The 22,285-nt window shown below is 54.3% G+C and overlaps 9 protein-coding genes across 9 annotated transcripts; 4 read left to right on the top strand and 5 right to left on the bottom strand.

Moving 5' to 3' along the window:
* Positions 1 to 1,786: 1,786 nt before the first annotated feature.
* On the top strand, positions 1,787 to 2,731 carry A1O1_04851 (uncharacterized protein; the record flags this gene model as incomplete). The annotated part of the gene is made up of 1 exon (XM_007725740.1): positions 1,787 to 2,731. One exon carries the CDS (start codon positions 1,787 to 1,789, stop codon positions 2,729 to 2,731), a length of 945 nt encoding a protein of 314 aa, XP_007723930.1.
* Positions 2,732 to 3,149: 418 nt separating this feature from the next.
* A1O1_04850 (uncharacterized protein) lies at positions 3,150 to 4,826 on the bottom strand (the record flags this gene model as incomplete). The annotated part of the gene is made up of 1 exon (XM_007725739.1): positions 3,150 to 4,826. One exon carries the CDS (start codon positions 4,824 to 4,826, stop codon positions 3,150 to 3,152), a length of 1,677 nt encoding a protein of 558 aa, XP_007723929.1.
* A 1,107-nt stretch (positions 4,827 to 5,933) lies between these two features.
* Positions 5,934 to 7,692, top strand: A1O1_04849 (uncharacterized protein; the record flags this gene model as incomplete). Its single annotated transcript, XM_007725738.1, has 6 exons — positions 5,934 to 5,984; positions 6,057 to 6,074; positions 6,125 to 6,646; positions 6,702 to 6,860; positions 6,919 to 7,219; positions 7,274 to 7,692. The coding sequence occupies 6 exons, from the start codon at positions 5,934 to 5,936 to the stop codon at positions 7,690 to 7,692; spliced, it is 1,470 nt and encodes a 489-aa protein (XP_007723928.1).
* Positions 7,693 to 8,192: 500 nt separating this feature from the next.
* A1O1_04848 (uncharacterized protein) lies at positions 8,193 to 10,162 on the top strand (the record flags this gene model as incomplete). Its single annotated transcript, XM_007725737.1, has 3 exons — positions 8,193 to 9,029; positions 9,105 to 9,735; positions 9,828 to 10,162. The coding sequence occupies 3 exons, from the start codon at positions 8,193 to 8,195 to the stop codon at positions 10,160 to 10,162; spliced, it is 1,803 nt and encodes a 600-aa protein (XP_007723927.1).
* Positions 10,163 to 10,476: 314 nt separating this feature from the next.
* On the bottom strand, positions 10,477 to 11,654 carry A1O1_04847 (uncharacterized protein; the record flags this gene model as incomplete). The annotated part of the gene is made up of 3 exons (XM_007725736.1): positions 10,477 to 11,186; positions 11,242 to 11,464; positions 11,637 to 11,654. The coding sequence occupies 3 exons, from the start codon at positions 11,652 to 11,654 to the stop codon at positions 10,477 to 10,479; spliced, it is 951 nt and encodes a 316-aa protein (XP_007723926.1).
* A 760-nt stretch (positions 11,655 to 12,414) lies between these two features.
* Positions 12,415 to 13,873, bottom strand: A1O1_04846 (beta-1,4-mannosyltransferase; the record flags this gene model as incomplete). The annotated part of the gene is made up of 3 exons (XM_007725735.1): positions 12,415 to 13,362; positions 13,415 to 13,611; positions 13,672 to 13,873. The coding sequence occupies 3 exons, from the start codon at positions 13,871 to 13,873 to the stop codon at positions 12,415 to 12,417; spliced, it is 1,347 nt and encodes a 448-aa protein (XP_007723925.1).
* Positions 13,874 to 15,056: 1,183 nt separating this feature from the next.
* Positions 15,057 to 16,454, top strand: A1O1_04845 (uncharacterized protein; the record flags this gene model as incomplete). Its single annotated transcript, XM_007725734.1, has 1 exon — positions 15,057 to 16,454. One exon carries the CDS (start codon positions 15,057 to 15,059, stop codon positions 16,452 to 16,454), a length of 1,398 nt encoding a protein of 465 aa, XP_007723924.1.
* Positions 16,455 to 16,983: 529 nt separating this feature from the next.
* A1O1_04844 (uncharacterized protein) lies at positions 16,984 to 19,581 on the bottom strand (the record flags this gene model as incomplete). The annotated part of the gene is made up of 1 exon (XM_007725733.1): positions 16,984 to 19,581. One exon carries the CDS (start codon positions 19,579 to 19,581, stop codon positions 16,984 to 16,986), a length of 2,598 nt encoding a protein of 865 aa, XP_007723923.1.
* Positions 19,582 to 19,909: 328 nt separating this feature from the next.
* Positions 19,910 to 21,670, bottom strand: A1O1_04843 (uncharacterized protein; the record flags this gene model as incomplete). Its single annotated transcript, XM_007725732.1, has 1 exon — positions 19,910 to 21,670. The coding sequence occupies one exon, from the start codon at positions 21,668 to 21,670 to the stop codon at positions 19,910 to 19,912; it is 1,761 nt and encodes a 586-aa protein (XP_007723922.1).
* Between the last annotated feature and the right edge of the window lie 615 nt (positions 21,671 to 22,285).

The raw sequence follows: 22,285 nt of genomic DNA, 5'->3' as shown, positions 1-22,285 counted from the left end.
TGCATGGCCACACGGGCCGTCAACGTCCTTCAGGCCCAACGGTTTACAACCCTCCCGCTGATGCTCACAGCGTACTCCGGGTACGGATCAGTGGTCCACGACTCCAGCGTTCTTCAAGCAGTCGTGCCGGAACCTCGACAACTACGGCGTCATCCGACAGCCAAGGCGACTTTGATGCAGATGAGGCCTTCCTGGAATCATTTGTTTCCGACTTGCCAGTTCCAGATACGCCAACTGGCCCAGTCATCTCGTTCCGCACTCAGCCAAGTCATGCATTGGAACCTTCTCCTGGTTTCTTTGCTCGGTGTGGACAAATCTTGGACTCGGTAGTCAGCAAGGTCGCCCAATGGGTTCATTCCTGGTTTTGATTACTCGGCAATTCAAGACACATGGCATACGGTACGGGCAATGTGAGGGATTGAGTGTGGTGTAAGTGGATGATGGGTGTTGTCGGTGGTGGTTGTGGTGGTCGTTGTTGGTTGTCTGATGTTGGATCCAAAGCTCAACGACTCAGCCATTGTGCGTCTCAGACTTGGACGTCGCTTGGGTATTGGGGAATACCACCTTCTAGAGTGTGGCTTTGATCAACGAGAAGCAAGACCAACATCAGGACAGTACATGTTGAGGACAGGCAGCCATAGTGCATCTTGCAGACCCGTCACATCTGCGGAGCCGCTGAGTTGTTGCGAAGCACTCGGTCTAAATGGTGGTTGTTGTGGTCCAAGAAATGGTACACACTTTCCGGGATCTACTGGTGGGAGGTGTAGGAAGCAGGACTTGGGCAGCGAGCGAAGTTCGGAGCTTGAGATTTGTCGGTGGTGAAGGCTCATGGATGGAGTACATTACTGGTGACGGGACCGGCTTGGATTGGCCGTCACACACGCTCTGTTGATGGTGCTCAGGAACCGCGGAATATGGTGTCGGGGGTGGTTGTCAGGAGGCGCGAGAGCCGGGGGTACGGAGGATTGTGCTTTGCGACACTCGGATGTCTTGTTGTACAGAAAACAGTGGAAATGCAGAAAAAGACTTGAAACCCTCATTTTGTTCTCCGTACGCTCATATCGCGAACGATAGCTGCCGTCAATCTGTAGTTAATCTTGGTCTGGTACAGGATACTGGTAGTTGCCAATATGTCTGCTTCCTGCTCCATGTCTGAGGTGGTCTGTCTTTGGAGGGAAGAAGCATGCATTGGACGGTGAGTGGGTGGTACGTCGAAGGGTTCATCACCAACATTCCCGGAATCTCTGAGTATGTTGTCGAGGACTGCAACGGTAACAGTTCGAAAGAGACGTTGTTTCGATGGTCTGAGCAGCCAATCCGACACTGTAAAACAAACTTCATATCAATCCCGCGTCCGGCCTCCAGCTCCTGCAGCTTTGACTTCCTACTTCTACACCAACCCTTGGAGACTGTGCAAGGGGTAGAATTGGTAGTCTACTAGCATTGGCTGCTCAGCTCCATGCTTTTTCCAATGCCAACAGCCATCCTATCAGCCAGCCATGCCAAAGCGCCTGCGGGTGACTAACCCTCGCTTCTCTCGCCCTGCTCGACGCCTGAACATCGAAGAGCCACTTACCTAATGCTTCCAGACACTTGGTTGATTGGGAAGCAATACACTTTTGAGACCAAGGTCTTCACAGCTGGCATGGGTGCCTAACGTATATAATGGTAGGTCTAGCTCCCTGAGCTTTACAGAATCCCTTCCTTAAGCGATACAACAAGACACAGCGGTATTACCACCGTCCCACGTTCACTCGTCACAACGGCTTTCAGAGACACGATAAAGATGTCTAAGAAGATCATCACAGTCTTCGGTGCTACAGGCAACCAGGGCGGCAGCACCGTGTCCGCTATACTGAACAACCCCAGTCTATCGTCCAAATACAAGATCCGAGCCATTACTCGCGACCCGTCCAAGCCCGGGGCTCGAGCACTGGCGTCCAAAGGCGCTGAGCTAGCCAAGGCAGACTTGAACGACATCGGCAGCGTCAAATCCGCCATCGCCGGCTCTTACGGTGTCTTCGCAGTAACCAACTATTGGGAAACGACTTCCAAGAGCGGAGAATTCCAACAAGGCAAGAACATTGTTGATGCATGCAAGGACCAAGGCATCAAACACCTTGTATGGTCATCCCTGCCTAACGTCACCAAGATGACGAGCGGCCACCTGACCAAGGTCGAACATTTCGACTCCAAAGCCGGAGTGGCCGAGTACGCGGAACAGGTCAAAGGAGACCTGATCGTCTCGTATTTCATGCCTGCCTACTTCATGTCTAACCTACCCGGCCAAATCAGGGTGGATCCAGAGACTGGCTTCCCGACCCTGAGCATGCCATGGAACCCTACAACCACGTGGCTGCCTATGATCGATATCCGGAGTGACACCGGCCTGTACACTGCCGGGCTCTTCGAGGCTGGGTCGGAGGCCAACGGTGTCCATGTGCAGGGTGTCAGTGAATGGGTTCATCCGCAGCAGATCACGGATATATTGTGCCAGATCACGGGTGACGAAGTCTGCTTTGTCGAAGAGCCCGCCAGTATCGAGGATGCGGCGCGGATGGGTAATCGGATTGCCGAGGAGCTGACTCAGAATATGATCCTGATCAGGGACTACAGCTACTTCGGCAAGGGGACAGACAAGAAGCAGGCTGAAAGTGACAGATTCTTGGTGCCTGCGGCCAAAAAGAGTACATGGAAGGACTTTGCAGAGAAGGTGCAGTGGCAATGGTAGTGGAGAGGCGGCTGCCATCGAAGCTAGGACATCCTTGGGAGACTTGAAAGCATCGAAGAGTCTGTCGCCAGGATCCGGGAAACGGTTAGGACGAAAAAATGATGTGGTTTCTGCATGAAGATGGACACTGCTCTGGAAACATCACATCAGGTCTACCATAGGCATATATACTGTTGTCTGACGGTGATATTAGATCCCTTCGCAATGTCTCTTCCCCGTCTATATTTTCGTCAGACGGACATTCGGCCTGCCATCCACATCATGATTCAGTTATTCTCTTCAAGTTTGTCAAGTTAATTCAAGTTAATTCAAGATCCTTCTGTGACGCTGCTGTCCATCACCTGTCCCAACTCCCTGCTGCCGTCTGGGAGGGGCAGAACCCGAGAATGAGCTCCAATCTAACAGTACTCTCCTGCGATTACTCTCCATTCGCAACCCACTCAGCAACCCTCTCTGCAAGGGCATACACCGTCGCTTGGATGTGACACGCCATAGGGACTGGAATCACACTTCCGTCGACCACTCTTAACCCCTTCACGCCCTTCACCCGACAATGGCTGTCGACGACTTTACCCATTGAACAAGTCCCCATTGGGTGGTCTAGACTGTACCCAAAATCGCGGATCCTTTTGTCGATCTCATCGTCCGATGTGTCTGTTGTGATTGCCGCATAGCCTTCGGGTGTGACTTCATGAGAGACCAAGGATTTCCCCGTCTCGGTATCAAGGTAGACAGAAGCGACTTTCCGCAGGGCTTCCCGGGAAATATATCTGTCCGTCTTCGTCGCGTTGAAGTTGGTGTCGATGAGGGGAGGATCTTCAGGGTTGGCGGACTGGATGGTAACGGCTCCTTTGGACGTAGTGGCGAGGCAGACGGCAATCGAGCTGATGTGGCTTCCGTCGATGGCGGCGTCAATGCCCGTCAATCTCTCACCCATCGGGACATACAAGGTGACGCTTTCCATATGCGAAGCTCCAGGTCGAAGCAAGAATGCGCGGTCTTGGGCATTCTCGATCAAGGGCTCGAGTTTGACCGGTTCGTCCAATGCACCGAACTCAATGAAATCCATTGGCCAGCCCGTGAAATATGAGGGATCATTGAACAAGGGCGAGCCAAAGGCCAGGCCTTTTTCAGGGTGCTTCAGCTTCCATGTCATCCCTACAGCCAGATGGTCCACTAGATTCTTCCCGACCTCAGCATTTGGGACGACAACTGGGATACCGTGCTTGTCCAAGGTCGACGGATCACCGATGCCAGAGAGCATCAAGACTTGTGGGCTATGGTAAACACCGGCGCACAAGATGACCTCTTTGTTTGCGGTGAAGTGTTCCCCTCCCACAAGTTCGGCTCCGGTAGCAACAGGCTCTGCGCCGGCAGGGCTATCGAACGTGATACGTTGCACGATGCTGGACTCACGGATTTCGACACGCGAAAGGTCTAGGACCTGGCTGGGCAGTTGACGCTGGCCTTGAACCCACAGCTCGACCATCTCCGTCAAGCCGTTTTGATCGCCATTGTTCCCGTCCGGGTTATATTTGACACCGGCCTCCTTCCAAGCCTGCAGGATTGTTTCGCGCAGTGGATAATGTCGACTGGGATGATTCGCCCTCATGGGCACGACTTTGAGGCTCCCATCGTACCCGTGATGGACATGGTCCCTGCCCGAGTTCGCATCGTGGATGACTTGCTCAGTCTTCCGGAAGAAAGGCAACAGCTTGTCGTACGACCAGGCATCGTCCCCGACGAGTTTCGCCCAGTAGTCATAGTCGACCTTGGGTCCTCGCGTCCAGGCACTGCCGTTGATGGCTCCGCTGCCGCTCAGCCCCTTGCCGACACTGACCTGGCTTTTGCGTCCGTTGAGGTGCGGATTCGGCGTCACGTCCAGGATATATGCATGTTCCGACTCGCGGGCGAGCGCGTATCCTGTGGCGGAGAGGATGAAGTCGGTCTTTGAGGGATCTTTGCCCGCTTCCAGGACCAGGATCTGCTTGCTATCGCCCGGTGGGAGAAGCTTGGACAGGCGCGATGCGAGCGTCAGACCAGCGACGCCGCCGCCCACGATGATGTAGTCGTATGATGAGGAAGAGGAAGACATGTTTTTTGGGACTTGGGCCGGATCAGGCCAGCGTTCGCCCTCAGCTGGCTGGTATTAGACTCCACAGCCTCAGAGTCAGTGAGTTCGTTTCTCAGACGAGGCTCGAAACTCCCCAAAGTGCCTGCGACCGAGATAGGTTGAGTTGCTGCTCAGCTCTGTTTGCTTGAACTTGGATGGTGTCGGATCGAAGTGTAACGGAGTCGGATACCTCCAAGCGCTATATGGTCCAGTGAACGTGCCTGCTTCTGGTATCCCACTGCCCAGTATCACGCTTCAGCCAAGCCCAGGCAAATGTTTAGTGATGGATGTCCTGCGGGAAGAGCCGCTCTTCATCAACTTTCAGTCAACGGATTAGATGCCCTGACCACTGTGCCAGTACCGGGACCGACTATCCTGCACTCGGCTTCGTCTTCCTCTTGGTTTCCAGCCAAGGCTGCCGGGTCTCCGTGGGATCCCTTTGGTGAATATCCTCTCGAAAGAAAAAGTGGAGAAGCGTAGGATTGTTGATTCTGGAAACCAGCAATCAAAGTGCCCCAGGTTGGAAACCAGATTAAAGATACGAGATGGACTTTGAGTACTTGGACAACAATGGTATATATCAACGAGCTTTGCTTCTCGTGTGTAGCCCCTGAGAGGAATGAGATTGAAACTCAAGGAGAGACCAGGAAACCGATCTCACTTTGCAGGGAGGTAGGTATATTTATATCCATCTCAGCAGGCACCTTGTAGATATGTAGGTACATAGATAGTGCTGACATGTCCGTTCTCGGCTCTGACCACAATACTAGTACGTACTACCTGGCGAGGCTGGTATCTCCTGATTCGACTACCTAGTAGAGGGTGAGCAAAGGCTAAGGGGCCCTGGCCGCTTTAACCTCAGCTTCAGCTAAACCAAATAGTTAGCTAAATATCACTAAGTACTACTAGTAGTAGTGGTAGTCCGCCTTGCCCCCAAACACTCTAATTAGTAGTAGTCTATCCTATCATCAGCACCTCGTTTTCACAATTCAGAATGTCCTTCTCCTATCCTCGGTCGCATCCAGTCTTGGGACTGTACTCCAAACCCAGTTGTTGACGCCCGTCTGTGGGAACTCCGACTTAGACGCAATGCTTCATACACAATGGTCAACTACGGAGCATCTCGAGCTTGCCAGACGTGTAAGGAACGGCGGAAAAAGGCAAGATACATGATATGTGAGCGAATTGGCCCAAAACTGACAGATCTCCCAGTGCGACGAGTCTCGGCCAGTAAGCCATCCCCTTACTGAAGCACTGATTCCTGGCTAAGCAGGTCATAGTCGTGCAAGCGATGTCTGAAGTCAAAACGAACCTGTCCCGGTTATGACGAGCCTAGTTCGAGTTTCCATTTCCGCCATTATGTCCCGGTGAATCATGTCCACGACGACCCTGACATTCCACCAGCGGACTCACGTCGCGCCAGTGGTCAAGGAGATTCTGTAAGGAGAAAGACCGCAGCAGTCCCTTCAGACTTCGAAAGTGCTCAACTTGAAGATGACGCCCTGGACACGTTTTTGCTCGAATACTGCGTCGAGTCCAATGACAAATCGATATCGCGGGGATTCCTGGATGGCCTGGAGTCATTGATCACGACTGCAGGGCGCTCGTCTGATCTTGCTCACGCGGCCAGAATCGTGGCCCTCGCCGGCATCGGCAACCGACGTCGCGATCACAATCTTGTGCATAGAACGCGACAACGATATGGCGACCTGCTCTTATCGTTTCGCCAGACTCTGGCCGACCTTGAGACGGCCAGCACTATAGAGTCGTTGATGACTGCTGTCCTACTGGGCATCTATGAGGTCGGTCCATGTCATCCTGCGAGACAGGCCCATTGCTAATCGATTCCCGTCAAAGATTGTTGCGGCGGATTTGGCAAATCACCAAACACAGCACACGACCCACGTTGCCGGCGTTGCGGCGATCTTGTCAGCGCAAAATTCCCCCTTCGATCTGCCGGGCGGACTCGAACTCTTCCAACTCCATAACCCGATCATGCTGACACGACCTCTACAAGTAAGATTCCTGTTAAGGCTGTGCCGACCTAAGGTCCCCCTCGCTAAAATTGCTCTAGCAAAGAAATAATGGTGGGGTACTTTGTGCTGCAATATCAAGCCCCTGGGTTCAAAGCCTGGATGCGCTGCTCGTCCAATTCAACCCAATATCCAACAATGCAAGAGCACTATTCGATCAAGTGTCCGTGCCTACGCAGGACGAGGTACTTCAGGTCCTCGAGAAAGCAGTCCAGCTGGAAAGGGAATTTGCAGCATGGGCTGCGAGTCAGCCAGAAAAATGGACACCCATCACGATCGATTTGTCTAGATTGTCTGAGGATGATTGCGGCCATCCCGGGAAGGTCGACATTTACTTCGACCGTGAGTACCACCTCTTATTTGTTTGTCGGATCGTAGATAGTCTAACTGTTTTAGTATACGTCGCGGCCGTCTGGAATACGTACCGTAAGACGCGTCTGTTGATGCTCGATGTCATCTTCCGGTGCAGGAGTTTAATCGGTCGTGACGGGGCCTCTGGAAACCAAGAAACCGAGGAAGCTCAAATATTGGCCCTAGATATTATAGCCTCCATTCCCTACCATCTCAGCTCTGACCCTGAACGGTTTGTGCGAGAGAGAGAAAAGAGTCTCTCAGAAGTCGCCCCTGGTACCAAGACTGCCGGTGGACTGCTGTTGCTGCATCCAATGTGGGTTGTTACAGTTTCGTCGGTGGTGTCCTCCGAATTACGTTCGTCCGCGAGGGATTGTCTGGCCTGGATTGGCAGACATATGGGCATCAATCAGGCCACAATGCTTTCTCGTGTGAGTGTTCTGAAGAAGCCAAACTTTGTTTGATCGCGACACTCCTAACGAGACCAACACAGGAGCGGCGTTGTATTCCGTTCCAGCAGATTGCCGAGGGGCACGTTCTCATCTGGGCCGGCATGCTGATCCGTTCTGTTTGAGGGGAGCTTGCCTGGGCAATCTACGGCTTTTCTTTTCCTCGGTTCACTTCTCGAGCTCCGAGGACATGTATCCGCTGCACTGCAAAACAGGCGATAATACAAGAAGAGTGGAAATCGTCCGAGATGATGGACTTGAAGCGGGACCACCAGGCGGTTCTTCTCGCTCCACCCAGCCTTGCGCGCTGTTCACCGAAACTGGTTAGCTTTGCGCAATTTTGAGGGCTGTGGTTGGTCAAATGAGAAGTACCCACCTGGTTCTATTTCTTACGAAGAGTACAAGAGACAGTTGCAAACCCTAGGACTGGACCTTTCTCTCTTCGAAGAGACCCCTCACAGGCAAGGGCGCAGGATCGAGGAAAAGGAGAACTCCCTTTCGTGGAAATCGCCGCCATGTACGATATTTTCAGAGACTCCGCGGTCGGATATACTCTCCGCCTGGTCACACGCGGTCGAGTTGCCTCGTACCCTGAACAAGATCCCGGCTTCAAGATACCGGACGAGTCCTTCAGCCGGTGGCACCGTCCGGACGCGACCTCGACGACAAGCAAAGAAGAGACCGAACCCCAATCTGGACATGCAGCCGACGACGTCCCACGGCCGGATATCGAAGCAAGAAAGGAGGGGGGTCACAGTTGCATTGATGCCGAGAAGCAAGAGCAGAACGACGCCGCTCCCGTTCAAGACCAGACGTCTGGCCGGCGTCCTCGGTTCACGAAAGAGAGGGAAGAGCAACAAACCGTCCTCGTGTCCTGGTACTCAGACGACGATCCGGACGACCCACACAATTGGTCAACGCTGAAAAAGAGCTGGCTGTCTTTTGTTATCATGCTGTACACGTTTTCCGTCTATGTCGGCTCGTCGCTCTACGTCGCCAGCGTCCCAGACATTATACACATCTACCACGTCCCACAGGTGGTGGCATCTCTCGGCCTGTCCCTCTATGTCTTGGGGTATGGCCTGGGACCTATGCTCTTGTCTCCGCTGTCAGAGATCCCCGCCATCGGACGGAACCCGCCGTATGTCACGACCCTGGCTGTGTTTGTCCTCCTCTGCGTCCCGACCTCCCTGATCAACAGCTTTCCTGGTCTGCTGGTCTTGCGCTTCCTGCTCGGCTTCTTCGGCTCGCCAGGTCTTGCGACCGGCGGCGCCAGCCTCGGGGACTTCTACGGGACCAAGGAGATGCCTTATGTGATTGCCGCTTGGGGCGGTGGTGCGACATTGGCGCCGGTATGTAGAAATGGCCCTTCCTTTCCTCGCAACAAAATATAACGTCGGCCGGCTGACGAAACCCTACCGCTGCAGGCACTCGGCCCTCTCATCGGCGGATTCGCCGTCCAATATGTAGACTGGCGCTGGAGCTCTTGGCTGCTCCTCTGTCTGTCGGGTCTTGCGCTGCTGCTGATGTTTTTCAGTCTGCCGGAGACGTCGGCCGACAACATCCTGCTCCGTCGAGTGCGACGACTGCGGGCGCGGGCGCGGACGCCCATCCCCAGCAACAGCAACAGCGGTAAAGCAGACGCCGTCGTTATCCTCAAATCCGAGTCCGAGATCCGACAGTCAGAGTCTTCCCCTCGAAGGCTCGGCTTCGACGCCCTGATCAAGCCATGGCAGATCAACCTCCTCGACCCAGCGGTGGCTTTCAGCACCGTTTACACGGCTTTGACGTACGCCATCTACTACTCCTTCTTCGAGTCCTTCACCCTCGTCTACGGCGACATGTACGGGTTCGACTTGGCCCAGATCGGCTTGGCCTTTCTGGCGCTTCTGGCTGGCCTCGTGGTCGCGGTCGTGCTGTATTGCTTATATCTTCATCGTTACGGCGACGCCAAGATCGCGCGTCTTGCCGCCGAGACCACCACCGTTCCTCCCGAAGCCCGTCTCTGGCCTGGTCTGGTTGCGACGTTCTGCATCCCCATCGGCCTGTTCATCTTTGGTGAGTACAGTAGGACCCTTCCTCTGTGGGCGTCACATCCCCACGACAAACAACCCGTGGACAGCCTCGTTCCCAAACTAACTGCGGCCCAGCCTGGACGGCCCGGCCGCACGTGCACTGGATCGTCAGCCTCGTCGGCGCGGCCGTCAGCATGACCGGCGTGTTCATCATCACCCAGTGCATGTTCATCTACCTGCCCTTCACCTACCCGCGGTATTCAGGGTCGCTGTTTGCCGCCAACGGCTTCGCCCGCAGCGCCTGCGCCACGGGGGCCGTCCTCTATGCCCGACCCATGTTCGCCCGCCTCGGCATCGCCGGCGGCGTCAGTCTCCTTGCGGGGCTGACGGTTTTGTGTACCTTTGGCATCTACGTCCTCTACTTCTACGGCGCCAGGTTACGGCGGAAAAGTCGATTCGCGGTTTCTTGAGGGCAGAAAGATGAAGAGACAGGAGAGAGTATACTGCTAAATAGCTGGCTCCAGCAAGGCATCTTGCGTTGCTGTCTTTCCGGCATCTGATTCTGCGAGGAGCTAATAGAACCTCTGACAAGTTTCCGCCTTTTCCTGGAACGCCGCATCGAACACGACGAGGTTGCGAATACGTCTCAAGAGGTCGGCGACGGACGCGAATCTGCCATTCCAGCAATCTGTCATGATACAGTCAACCGGATCTTCGGCGAGCATATGGACCAGGAGCCAACTTGCCAACTTGCCAATTCGCAAATCTTAGAATCTTGGATTCACTATTGAAGAAGAAACTCCGGACTCTTGAGGTCTACCCAGCCCAGATTCGGCTCGCTCTGCTTCCAGCCCAGCCGGGCCTGCACGAGCGGTGACCATGTCTTGACCTCATCAACGGGATAGGACAAGAAAGAAATCTCTTCCTGCCGATGCACCCCCGTGCACGAGAACATGGCATGCACTGTCCTGGTCTCCGGGCCACCGTTGTCCAAGGGCTTTTCGTATGCTCCGCCACCATGGTACAGACTGCCCAGCATGACGAATGCCTCGCCCACCTTCATCTCGGCATCGAGAACGCCCCGGTCTCCGGTCGGCCCAAAGTCCGGCTGGTCGTCGCCCCAGAGATGACTGCCGGGCGCAATGCGCGTGGCGCCGTTGGCTTTCGAGGTGTTGCAGCCGGGGACGAACAGGCCCAATAGCATATCCCGGTTCTTGTCGTACTTGTCGGCTCTGCTGTGACGGGCGTGGTGGTTCTTGTCGTCGCGGTGCAGACCTTGGGCTGGCGTCCCAGGGGGGATGTCGAAGGTGATGGAGATGGAGAGCAGGGGATGACTGGTCGTCGTTAGAGGGTTGGGCCCGTACCAATGTGTGGTCTCGAGGGCCAGGAAGTGTTCGCAGAGTCCTTGGTAGATCGGGTCGGAGAAGAACTTTTCTCGAACCGTGCGGCTTCGGCCCACGAGTCTGGTCACCGTTCTGGTCTTGCCGCCGAGGGCTGAAATGTCCCGTTAGGCTCGTTTCCTGCAGTGGGAGAGCAATCCGCTGCTTACCGCCGACTTTTGCTCCGCTGTCTTGCTTCTCTAACCAGGGTTGGACCTCCTGATTTGCCTGGTCTACTGTCGCTTTGTCGGTGAAGTCGCTGATGATCACGCAGCCGTCTTGTTCCACGGCCTCGATGAATTCGGACAGAGGAGCTGATCGTGGTATTCTCCTGACCCGATGCGTCAAGTATGGGGTCTCGGCCTTGTCCGAGGTTAAGGCAACTCGTTGTGTCTATCTCGAGGGTCATAGCCATTAGTCTCGGTATTCATGAATCAAGTCTCGAACTATAGGGTTCATTCAACAGCAGCGCCCTCATGCTCAAGCACTGCCAGACATGACCTAGAAGTCTGTACATGTAGGGCCATAACGACTCGACTGCCAGACTCCTTTCTCTACAACTTACCTCGATGTATTCTCCCATGGTTTAGTCCTATGCAAAGTCCTTGCATATATCTTTGATTATTTCGTCGAGTAATTTGGTCAGCTGTTGGCGTATGTTGTCTGATGGGATCTGGCCGATTGTACATGCGAACGGACGACCAGAGCGGATATGCAGGGTGTAAGTGTTATGTTGCTGTGGTCGAGAAGGCTGATGGGAAACTGGGCCAGACTCGCCGTTCAGTCGGGAAATTGTCAGCGAGCCTCAAGGTCGCTGAAGTCCGTCCACTCTGGATGCCAGTCAAGAATAAGATCCGGTAGACATGCTCTGTAGTAGGGTTCGTATCAGGGCAGCTGTCTGGGATACGTTTTAGGAAGCTTAACAGACCACCGCGCTGTCACACGAGTCTGCTTGCTCAAGTACAGTACTCAGGTGACTTGTCCCCAGCTCTGACCACGGTCGAGTGGTCTTCTGGCTCTGTCTCCTGTATCACTCGTTACGGCATGCAGTCGATGTGGAAATCGAGGGGAGGTGCTGAAACAGATCAGTGGTGTTTCTGAAAGGTTGTTTCCATCATCCAAAGTCCGGGCATGATAGCTCCGTTGCCCGTCATGTATCACTCAGCAGAGGTACCCTGGAATAAGAAAAAGGTATCAAAGAACTCGATAGACCCTAACTGGAAATCTCCCGAAGCGTGATCATCAAATATGAGAGACGCTGCATGAGCTGCTGCCTTGCCACCCGATGCAGGGTGTCCAGGTGTATCCGGTATATTGTGGTTATAGGTATCGGTGACCACTATTCAAGTTGTCAATCCAAACAGCTTGCCGGCGACAGGATCCCATTCGGAACTCCAGCGGCGTCTGCTTTCAGCTCGTGCACCTTGCTTCAACCGCTCCAGTTCCTTCGACGCAGGATCAAACAGTTGACGCAGAATATCTGCCAGCTCTTCTGCACTGCCAAAGCCTCTGCCATTGACTTGCTCCGTCACCAGCTCAGGCCATGCTGGGTATTGGTTCCAACCAGCCACAGGCAATGCAGCACCGAACATGTCCACGACTTTCATCGGAAGATCAACTCCACTGCTGCTCGTGTGTAATGACACTCCCAGATCCGCGGCGCCCAGCAGGAGAGCATAGTCCTCGAAACTGAGCCAATCAGTATAAATGCTCACCATTTCTAGAGCGTCCCCCTGGCGCAATTCTTGGATCTTGTCAAGATAGTGCTGTTGCTGTGGCCCTTTTCCGGTAATGACGATAGCGAGCTCTGGGAGCTGAGGATGGGAAGAGGTAGCACTGGCAGAGTATTGGCACAAAGCGTCCAGAAAGAGGCCGAAGTCCTCGTCGGCCGTCCAGGATGTCGACGAGACCACGAGCCGGGTCTTTTTGTCTACGATGGCATTGAAGTGTCTTGCTAAGACTGTGTATCTTTGCAGGAAAGCAAGGCGCTGGGATTCTAGGAGAGGTTGATACAGGTTTGCTGGCCGGTCATGTAGGGTTAGAACAGGTGCCGGGACCCGGAGCTCCGATCTCAAAACTTTGGCCATGGCATCCGTAACGCTGAAGTTTGCATTGGCGGCGGTTGCGAGACTGGTTTCATACAGTTTCGAAAGTGCGACCAAAAGATGATCTGGTCCTAGTTTGAGTGCGAGAATGGAGTATCCGAAATTGTGCCAGTCCACGACCAGCCTTGTTCGACGGAAGAAGCAGATGATCGCCGCAATCAAAAGAGTTGGAATGGAAGGCGGATTCTGCAAGATGATTGTCAACCCGAGAGGCCACTGCAGCTGACGTGATACATACCTGAACAAGCATCCATCTGGAGGCTGGGATGGAGTAACTCAGTGTCCGCCACAAAGTCCAAGCTTGTAACAGCACTTTCACAGGGCCATACAAGAGGAACAAGACCTTGTTGCCCGTTTGTAGCCATCGAGGAGCAGGCGGGAGAGCTGTGATGGTGACATTGGGGTGGACCAGGAGCTCGGGGAGAGGATCGGTCTCTGTTCGAGCGGCATTTAGATCAATCCGACCAGAGATTGCTCCAAGGACCATTCACATACCTCTGTAGCCGATCAGCTGTACATGGCCACCATGTTTTGCTATACTCAAGGCATGATATTGCATACGCGGGCTTCGGCCAACGTCACCGAGCACGACGACTTGAACAGTACATTGCTGGTCGGTTGGATCGCGCTGAGAAGGAAGGAGGAGCAACAGTATGGTGACGAGGGTCGAGATAAAGACCAGGAGAGTTAATAGCATATCTTGGATCACCGCATCCCACGGGGTTTGTTAACGGCGTCTGAGGGTGAGAACAGCCGTGACCGTGAAAAGCACGACTTTGCGGTCGGGCTTTAGACTAGCATCGGGACGGCGCAAGCTGTGCAAGGGAGATTTGAATGACGTTGGATGGACAGAGTATGAGTCTCGAGAGTCTGCAAGCGGTCTAGCAGTAGTGGACGTGGACGCCAATGATACAGCGAAGAGGAATTCCATGCATCTGCCATGATGGCAGAGTTCATCTCTGTGGAGTGTTTGCCTGCGCTGCGCTGCGGTGCCCGAGGGGCAGAAAAGGGGCAGCCTAGTAAATAAGGGTGCCCGCCAACCAACCAACGAATCAATTGGAGGCTCTTAGGGTCCCCTAGGCCTCAGCACCCCCCACGGTTTGTCTGCGCCCAATTATGTCCATGGGGGCCTAAACACTACTACTGTACAATGCACACTACATTTTGACTTGGTTCTGCCCCTGGCTAACAACTCAACATATCGCTTCATTATTTTATGATTGCTCCCTGACCACTACACTGCCACCGTACGCCATCTTCACTATAGTCGAAGACGAAACGAAAACACGGAGCCCTGGTCTGCCTCTCCTCGATCCTGCGCTGCTAGTCTTCCCAGCTACGCTCATTCCAGATTCATCCCCCACCTTCGTCTATCTCAGGCCGAACCGAACACCGAACCCAAATCCCTTGACTGCTGTCTGCTGTCCGCCTCTGCTTGCACAGACCTGACCAACCTGACCGACTGATCCCTGTGTGACGTGTCAGCCGTTGAGTCTTGAGGCGCTGGCGCCCTTCGACCGTGAAGCTTTCGACTTACACCGTTACACGAGCTCCAACGCGCGACGACCATCAAGCTGGATGTTGAACCAAACCGCGGACTGGCCTCGTTGTCGCCGCCTACGAAAGAAGCCATGAGCGCGACCTTCACCTTGCCGGTGGCTGCGACCGACAACTGCAAGCATGAACATCCTCATACACCGTCGCACTCGCATTCGCATTCGCATTCACACTCGCATTCACACTCGCATTCACACTCGCATTCACACTCGCATTCTCACACCCCCTCCCGATCCCATCAGCGGCATCGAACAGGGAGCCGTTTGACGGCGCCTTTCCCATTGGCACGGATACCCTCAGAGTCCATTGTTACGCAAAGCGATATGACTCGACTGCCGCCTGTCGACACGAGTGTTCATCGACATATGCACGTGAGCCCTGCGCCCTCGCTCGATATCTCGGGCACTCAATTTATACCCAAGAGAAGGAACACAGAAGCGAAAGCGTACTCGGGCCGACCTACGTTCCAACGCAGTTTCTCAAAACCCACCCAGTTACTTTTACAGTCGACCGAGAACTATTCTCTGCTCCATGGCATCCTCGCCGACGACGAGTCACGGCGCATATTCTACTTTATGATCCTGAATTTGTGTTTTATGGTGGTTCAATCGACATACGGCGTCTTGACAGGATCTCTCGGCTTGATCAGTGACAGTATCCACATGTTTTTCGACTGTGTGGCCTTGTTGGTCGGTGTCTGCGCGGCAGTCATGAGCAAATGGCCTCCTAGCCTCAAGTTCCCCTATGGCTACGGCAAGATCGACACTCTGGCAGGACTGGGCAATGGCATTTTCCTAATGCTCATCAGCATTGAGATTGTCTATGAAGCAATCGAGCGGCTCTTTTCCGGCGCAGACGTCAGTCGCACGGCCGAACTCCTGGTGGTCAGCACCGTCGGCTTACTCGTTAATCTGGTTGGGATTTTCGCTTTTCACGGGGCACACGGTCATGCACACGGCCATGACGACCACGGACACTCTCACGCGGGTCACGACCACGATCATGATCACGCACATTCACACAGCCACCACATCGAGGCGGAGACGCCGTTGACCGCCTCCGCCTCGCCAGTCAAAGGCAAGAAAGCAGCCAGCGGCCATCACCACGGAGGAGAAAACATGCAAGGCATCTACCTGCACATCATGGCCGACGCTCTCGGGTCGCTCGCCGTGGTCGGCTCGACCATCCTAGTGCGCCTGACCGGCTGGAGCGGATTCGATCCTCTGGCGTCATGCATCATTGCAGTGCTCATCTTCGCCTCCACGATCCCTTTGGTGACCTCGACCACCAAGATTCTTTTGCTGTCTCTGAACTCCGACATCGAGTACAACCTGCGCGGCATCCTCGGCGGCGTGGCCGAGATCCGCGGCGTCGCCGGCTACAGAGTGCCCAAGTTCTGGTTGGAGGACATCAAGAAAGAACCGGGTCACCATCATGGTCACGACCACGACCACGACCACGACCACGACCACGGTCATGCCCACGGGCATGCCCACAAGGACAGTGATGGCCAAGCCTGCAGCGGCGGCAGCGGCGGTGGCGGAGTCGATGACCCGACTGTCCTGGGCGTCATCCACATCATTGCCGCGCAGACAGCCGATCTGGAGGATGTCAGGCAGAAAGTGGACATGTACTTGCGCTCGCGGAAGATGGATGTGGTGATCCAGATGGAGCGAGAAGGCGAGAATCGATGTTGGTGCGGTGCTGGGCAGAAGACATGACAACATGAACCATGAAGCCATAAAACCATGAAGCTTGGGAGCCCAACGTGGAATGCAGTGGCATTGTATCACGCACGGGATACTAGTATATCATAGTAGACATCAGACAACGTTGTTGGTTTACTACTACTTCATCCTCATGGCTATCTGTTTCTGTTCGTAGTAGATATCCAGCTGCAACCCCTGATAGGACCTTCTTCTCTTCCTAGCGACAGGCATACTCTAGTGTAGGTGCCTTAATTACCACTGCTAGTACCGCAGACATTCCCGAGTCTTCGCGCTCGGTCTCATCCTCCCTTGCGTCCATTCTCAATTTCATTGTCTGCATTCCCATTTCTGCATTCCTTGGATCCTCGGAGCAGGGTCCCCAAAACAAATCTCCGAGTCCTCTTCTCATGTCATGCAATGGAATAGACTAGAATGCAATGAAGCCTTCAGACAGACACCCTAGGTAAGTGAGGGAACCCAGAGGTATCTTCTTTCCGATGACACCGACACCGACATGGACGATTTGACAGGTCATTCACAATCAAACAAGAATCCAACTCGCCCAGACCCAAACCAGTTCCCCAACCAACTCGATTCCCAGCACCACAATCCCCAAAACCAACCCGACGCCAACCCGACCCTGTGCATCCCTCCGCCAACTCAGCGGATATTCTTTCCCCTGGACCTCGGTCGTGCCGTTCCCCTGATCGGCGCCTCGACCGGGCACCCCGAACAGGATCCACATGGTGGTCGTGAACATCGCCAACAAGAAACTCAGACATAGCATGGCCACAATCTTGCGCAGGGAGAAGGTGTGGTGGAGATACAACGTCGGTGGGCCGGAGTGGAGGTGATGTTGCTTATACTGGAGGTGGTGGTAGTGGCGTGAACGAGAGCGAGTCGTGGCGAGTAGGGATTTCGAGCGGTATGTATCGATGGGGAAGGGTTGCTGGAATGGCATGCGGGGGATGCTGATGCTGGGTTTGGTTGATAGGTTGGTGGTTGGCATGGCGGGATTGTTGGGTGAAGAGGTTGAGAATGAAGATGGTAAGTCGTGGTCGTGGTCGTGGTCGTGGTTGTGGGTGATTCCATTGCCATTTCCGTTTCCAACACCAACGACTCCGACTCCGACTCCTGCTCCCGCCACGCCTGTGCCTGCACCGCTACTGCTGCCCTGGCGCGAATGCACGAACGAAAACACCGGGCTTTCAGGCGCCTGAGGACTGTATGTTGACGAGGATGAAACCACACCAGACCGTCGGGCAGCCGGCGAGTCGGAGGAGTCCTGGTTATTGCGTAACCACAGAAGCCACATCTTCCTGCGCCGTCCGTGACGCGGGCGGAGAAGATGCTTGACGAAATCGCCGCCATCAATCTCCGCTATACCTCCTTCCAACGCAGGCGCAGGCGGTGGGAGACCGTGCCAGTATCCCAACCCAAGCCCTCGCAGTCCGGATGCAGTATTGTGGCTATTGGTGATTGTCGGGATGACAACTGCGCTGCTGTTGGCAACGCTGGCATATGAAAGCGTCCGCGTGCTGAAGAACCTGCGGACCACCCCGAGAAGTCTGCCGTTGTACGCTTCACGGATGAGCGTGAAGAGAGCTTCGTCGTCGAATGTCGTTTTGTCGGAGACTTCGATCTCGACCCTGACTCGGGCAGCAGGGTGGCGTGCCAGCCGTAGGTCGAGGAACAAGACTTCCGGCGCGACTGGAGATGGGAATCGGTCGGAACGGGACGTCACTGGCGCAGAGTGCAGAGGTTTCGTGGACATTGGGACTTCGGGTGGCTGGTTGTGAGACTTCTCGTCCTTTTCCTGTGCATCGGGGTCCTTCTCCTTTTCCTCGTCCTTCTCTTTGTGGTGCGACAAAGGTCTAGCGCGGCGCAACGACCGTGGCGTTCGGGTGTCTTGTGTGTTTGTCGCTTTTTCTGCGTCGATGTCGCCGGTACTGCTGTATCGGGATGGGTAGGGGGTGCTGACGATCGATTCGCGGAAAAGTTTGGGGTCGTTGTTCGTCCGGTTGATGATCAGGTCCGAAGGGCGGATCATCACGCGACGTGCGGGATTGCGGACAGGAGCAGAAATCGCCCGAGACAGGCTTTTGTCTGTCTCGGTAACGGGGTTTGAGCGAAGCCCATCGATGGATCCTGGCGATACATAGGTCCTGCTCGAGTGTGTAGTGTCCGTTTTGCTGCTGGTGCTGGTGCTAGGCATGCGGAGTGATCCAAATCCGCCCATCGGGGTTGGGAGAGTATCCAGGGCTTCAAGCTTGCCGGGCGTGTCGGGGAACTCGAGAATGGTTCCCTTCATGGTGTTGTTCTGCTCTGATGGGCCGGCAGTTGTCGACGCTTGTGTGGAAGCAGCCGTCGTTCCCGTATCCGAGTGGTGACCTTCCAATGCTTTCAAGGCGTCCGCTGGCGAACCGGAAACGCTCCTCTTCTGTCGTCGCTCCGCAGATGCAGCCATATCTTGGAGTTTCTTGAGCTCTGAGATACGTGGGGCCGAAGCCTCCGCTACTGCCTGCTCTTCCTTCGGTTTCGCCGACTGGGGAGAATATAACTTTGGAACCGAGCCGCCTGAGGCGTTACTGTGTTGGACAATGTGTGGTCTGGCCACTCGTACACTGCTTGCTCGATGGATGACATGCTCAGCGTCGCTGGAATCGTCGGAGCCAGAGTCGTAAAAGGATCGAGGTTCATCTGGGCCCGTCACAGCAAGTGTAGGCATCCCTGCGTCCCCTATAGGCCGCAGTGTTTTGGTGATAGGATCGTAGGAGGGGTCGACTGGGCTAGAATGTGTAGTGTCCTTTGAATTTCTGTTCTGCTTGGTCTTCTTCTTCAAAACATTCGTCTTTTTAGGCGGTGGCGCCTGCAACGCTTCGGATGCCTCTGATTCCGTAGTGGTCTTGGACCATCGACTGACCTCTTGAGCTGGATTTCGCTCCTGGGACTGTCGCATCAGGCGTGAAACTCCTCCTCGCCAGCCAGTGAGAGGCGACGGGGAACGAGGGATCTCTGCGGGCGACATGGTCGAGTTCTTCTCAGCAGGAGCAACTTCGCTCGGTGGTGCGGCAGTTCGAGAAACAATGACAGGTTTGTGGCCAAAGGCACGAATGGGACTCGTCGGGTTGAAAACCATGGATACAGATACAGATCGACTTGAAGTATCTCAAAGCGCTCGAATGTCGTCCCCTTGTGGAAAGACATTATAACAGGCGCCATGGTGGTTTGCTTGCAGTGGTGTCGCCGGTGAAAGAACATTGCCGTTTGCGGCAGTGGTAGGTCGAGAAAGGACGCCGACGGCGGTTACTGAGCGCAGCTGTGGGATAAGTTGGCCTTTTCGGACGACAACAAAGAACAACCAACGCGTCATATATGTTGGCGCTCGAAAATGTACCCATGTGAATCTGTTTGCAGCCGGGATGATCATGGTGACACGAAGATTCATCACGAGCCGCATTCCAATCTCATCCCCGAAACTTGCCTTGGCAATATGGGCAAACATCGAACTTGTCGAATAACGCTTGACTCAAGCTTGGACCATTTTCGAATTCCAGCTTCCCGGGATCGAGGAATTGCCTTCCGCATTTGGCGCAGTACTTGCAAATTCCTGGCTCTTGGATGGCGACGAACGAGAGACCGCATCTGGTGAATTGATGGCCGTTGACGCACTTTGCTGCATCCGACGATGGGCTGAACGGTATGGAGGCCTCGCAAATCTCGCAAGTCTCTTCAGTCGCGAGTGCAGCAGGGACACCATTATGCTCGATGGAGGCGTCTGTACCTGCATCCAAATCCATTGCGTCGTTCGGCTGCATCCTGCTGCCGCCTTTGGACTCTGTGTGGCTACCTGGGCCTTGACCCAGTATCGAGGTTGCCCACGTGACCATTGCCGAATGATCTTTGGGATTGGACAACACCAGAGCTGCCGCATTGTGGACGATCTTCCCATCCATATCTGTCTTGACCCAGTCTGCAGGAGCCTGTGTGATAAAGCTGAGAATCTCCTCATGGACAGCGGTATCACTTTTGTTCGGCATTTGAGTCTCACTTATCGAGGGTTGCTGTAGCTGAGCGAACAACACCACCGTCCGCTGACTGGAGGGTATGCCATACTCAATCATATCAGATGGATGGCAGGAGATGCAGATCGCAGCCATGGTCTTATCGAACGACATCGCCGTGCCCCAGGTCCTTACCCTCACTTTGCCACCAAGATCGAATTGTTCGCTGAACTCGGAGCGGAGCTTGATGATTGCTGGTTCAAAATATGGCTCCAACAACGGTTGGTTCGTCAATCGAATGTCGGGTGACTGAGAATCTATCATTGACACTTTCAGATTGTGGGAAGGACGATGATTGCCTGCCGTTTTCCCAAATGCACGCTCCACTTGGACGGAAAGGTGCTTCGGCTCAGTGCACTGACCCAAGCTCACCTCCATGGTTAGAACATCTGTCCTAGAAATTGAGTCTGTCTCCTGTTGGGCTTCCCAATCCGTTGTCTCGAGCTTCGATATGGGCGATGATGTGGAAAGCATGGCCCGTAACGAGTTCATGCCCGTCAATTGCAAGTCCGCGTTCTGAAAGGCGTGTTTTGCCATAAGCTCGAACGACCATCCCCCAAAGGCTGCTGTGCTGTGCTTCTGAACGTGAAAGACTAGGATAGTTTTATCATCGTCCGCAACCGCCAGCAGTTGGGGACCCCATCTGGAGGCCTCGAAAGATGTCATCTGGGGAAACCAGCAGAAAGCGCGAATTCTTCGTCTTCGTCTAACTTTGTCAGACTCCCCAGTGGGTAGGTTTTGGTTGACAATGCAAGTTCGCTTCCACATTCCTAATCTACCATCAGATTCCCAGAACGAGAGGACAAGATTTGAGGTCAAGATAGCCAGAATGCTGCGCCTGTAGATGCCCAATCCTGCAGGAGACCATGCGATTGAGACGATAGTAGAGTCAGAAAGCTCCTCGCCCAGTGAAAAGTCCCTGAGGGGAGCCAGGGTCTGGTATGGCCATTCCTCTTGCTCGAACAAATTGACACGCAAAGTGAAGGTATCCCACTGTGTGTTGCCAGCATAGAGCTGGGGATGTGAAGATTCACGGGGTGTAAGAATATGCACAACTTCACCTGCGGCGACAGCCAGATGTTCGGGTGACCAAGTGACGGCATTCTTACAGGTTGGCCAGTAAGGCAAATAGACGGGGTCTAGGGTGTGGGTCGAGGACGCCATCCTCTCAATCATGCTTCTCGGCATAGGACGTGGAATGATAGGCCGTCTTTCCCATTGTTAAGCCCTCTGGCCCATTTTCACGCGCATTGGCGCGCAGTCGGCTTATCGAGGGTCTTTCTTAAGCATCGTGAGAGGGCAGAAGTTGCAGTCACCGGGCGACCAGTAAATACTAAACGGCACGGGTTAGTGTAGTCTGGTGCAATGCGCTGCAAGGAGGGTCAATATGAAGTTCCAATAGGCGCTGAACAGCACGAAGACTTGCACCAGATACTAGTACTACGTAGCAGTAGCGAAAGTCCGAGACGAAGCGAGCTTGACGCCAAGAAATACTCAGCCTGATGCACCGTCACGTGGGGAGGCAAGGCTGAGCCTGGAGGGGGAAGCTCCAACTCCAATAAATGCCTGCAAGCTGCATCATCGTCATGTTGTTGCTACGGCTGTGACAAATGTTCATGATTTAACCTTCGATGGTATGACCGAGACACATTCTCTGAATGATCAAAGTAGGTATTCGATTCCGCCTAATCTGATGGTATGAGTGGCCATTGACAGACAGACAGCCTTGTTCGAAGCATATAGAGGGACAGAAGGCCACCCCAGGGGCACTTTTTACAA

The sequence above is a fragment of the Capronia coronata genome, assembly GCF_000585585.1.
Source record: "Capronia coronata CBS 617.96 chromosome Unknown acBCG-supercont1.4, whole genome shotgun sequence".
Lineage (NCBI taxonomy): Eukaryota > Fungi > Ascomycota > Eurotiomycetes > Chaetothyriales > Herpotrichiellaceae > Capronia > Capronia coronata.
Note: the sequence above shows the minus strand (reverse complement) of the source record. Positions and strands in the feature narration are given on the sequence as shown.